Source organism: Limulus polyphemus, unplaced genomic scaffold (assembly GCF_000517525.1).
Source record: "Limulus polyphemus unplaced genomic scaffold, Limulus_polyphemus-2.1.2 Scaffold1673, whole genome shotgun sequence".
Classification (NCBI taxonomy): Eukaryota; Metazoa; Arthropoda; class Merostomata; order Xiphosura; family Limulidae; genus Limulus; species Limulus polyphemus.
This window is the reverse complement of record NW_013667283.1, coordinates 90,676-92,450: the sequence shown is the minus strand read 5'-3', so window position 1 is coordinate 92,450 and position 1,775 is coordinate 90,676. Positions and strand designations below refer to the sequence as shown.

General features: G+C 30.3%; 1 protein-coding gene across 2 annotated transcripts in view; it reads left to right on the top strand.

Moving 5' to 3' along the window:
• Positions 1-268: 268 nt before the first annotated feature.
• LOC106464514 (mitochondrial inner membrane protein OXA1L-like) overlaps positions 269-1,775 on the top strand; it is a 67,988-nt gene continuing 66,481 nt past the window's right edge. The window contains exon 1 of one of the 2 annotated variants that reach the window (XM_013924659.2): positions 269-418. In XM_013924659.2, the coding sequence (XP_013780113.1) occupies positions 305-418 (114 nt within the window). In that variant the 5' untranslated portion in view covers positions 269-304. The remainder of the gene's footprint in view (positions 419-1,775) is intronic. The other variant, XM_022392250.1, reaches the window with a different exon arrangement.

The window sequence follows — 1,775 nt, the reverse complement described above, 5'->3', positions numbered from 1 at the left end:
AACTTCAACAATACGTCTCTCTCTGACCGCAGTTCAATTAATCATTACCCACACACACACATTATTGCGTCACGTTGTCACCCTCTTATATATACCAGACTACCCTATCTAGTAAATGCTAGGGCATTCGTGAAGGAACAAGATAGCTCTAGAAACTAGAGGGCGTGAGAATAGTCACGTGATCTCGATGACGCAACAATATTTATCTAGCAAAATATTCGTTACAATTTCTCAATATGTGTTTTTAATATAGTGTTATGGTTGTTAACTCAGTAGATGGCGTAGGCGAAACAAACTTCATAAAATGGCAGCAACCGGTACTTTAGTTTTACGAGGAACGAGTTTAATTGGCCGTAGAGGTGTTCCAAAAGTAATTTTTTTAGAATTTCTTAAAAGAGCAAGTTCAAGATGTTTTTACGTGAGTAATGATAATACTCCTCATTTAGTAAATCAAAATATTGGAAATACAATGAACAGTAAAACATGGAAGTGAACTTTCTAAAAGTAAAACTAAAAGTTCCTTTACAATTATACTTGAGAGTTACTTGACTTAGTTTTACACGTTTTACTTTTACTACACTACTAATATATACTATTCTCAGTCTTAATTAATTAATACTAATATTAAAAGTAATTAATTACATAAATTACAACTGTTTGGTAGGAGACAAACGTAAGTTTTCGACTTGTATAACTTTAAAATGTTGTAACTTTCATATAAATTTGTGTGTGTATGCTAATAAATCATAAATGTTATATAATGTAGATATGTTTTCCTAACATAACTCGCATCATTGCAGAGTTTTCTCAAGGGGAGGTATACACGAAGATTCTTGAAGGCTCAATTCAGACAAATTGTAAATAATGGTCAGAATTATTTTAAAAAGCTGGCTGCAAGCACAACATTTATGAAAAACAACAGTACAGTAATCATTGATTAATGAGTCTTTTTGGGGTAGCTTATTGCACATTATTCTCACATATCTTTTATGGAGATATCCCAAGTTTATAATAGCAACTTAAAATAGTGTGTTCAAGCAATATTTCAGTTTTTCATTTGTTATAACTTTAATTTCATATTAGGAAATGTAATGTTTTAAACAAATATAGATATAAAATACTATAGGATATAAAACTATGAAATCTAAAACATGATGTTAACTATCAATTCACAGGCTAGCCAGTTATATTTGTTAAGGGCACTTATGATTTATGAGTGTTTATAGAATTTGTAAGAAGTTTATAAAGTCAAATATGGTCCTGAGAGCAGTAACACTTTTGGCATCTGGGCCTACTATTCAGATACATAGGAGAAATAATAATATCAAAAAGTTTCAGTAGTAGATTTCTTGTATTAAGAAAGCTTAATGCCAGTGGAGGTTATTTATAAGACTTCAAACATAAAACTTCTTTAGACATATTACTGTATTTGCATTTTTGGAAATTGATTGTGTCATGTTAAGGTTTTAACTCTTTCAGCATGGGCTTGGTCCCTGGGACCGACCTTGTAACCATTTTGTGCTTGTTATAGGTTTCATGCTATAACTTTTAAATTAGTAAGAGTATGTTAATGAAATTTGGCAGATTATCAGTAAACATTAAGATTCTTTCATATGCAAAATCTTTATAATGCCCAGATAGTTATCAAATGTTTCTTTAGAAAAAACTATTTTATCTGTTATTTTCACTAACGAATCTCTGTACGAGTTTGGTAGCTTTTACTTATCTTGTAACCACCATAAAAAAATTAGGAAATAAATATGAATTATACCTCT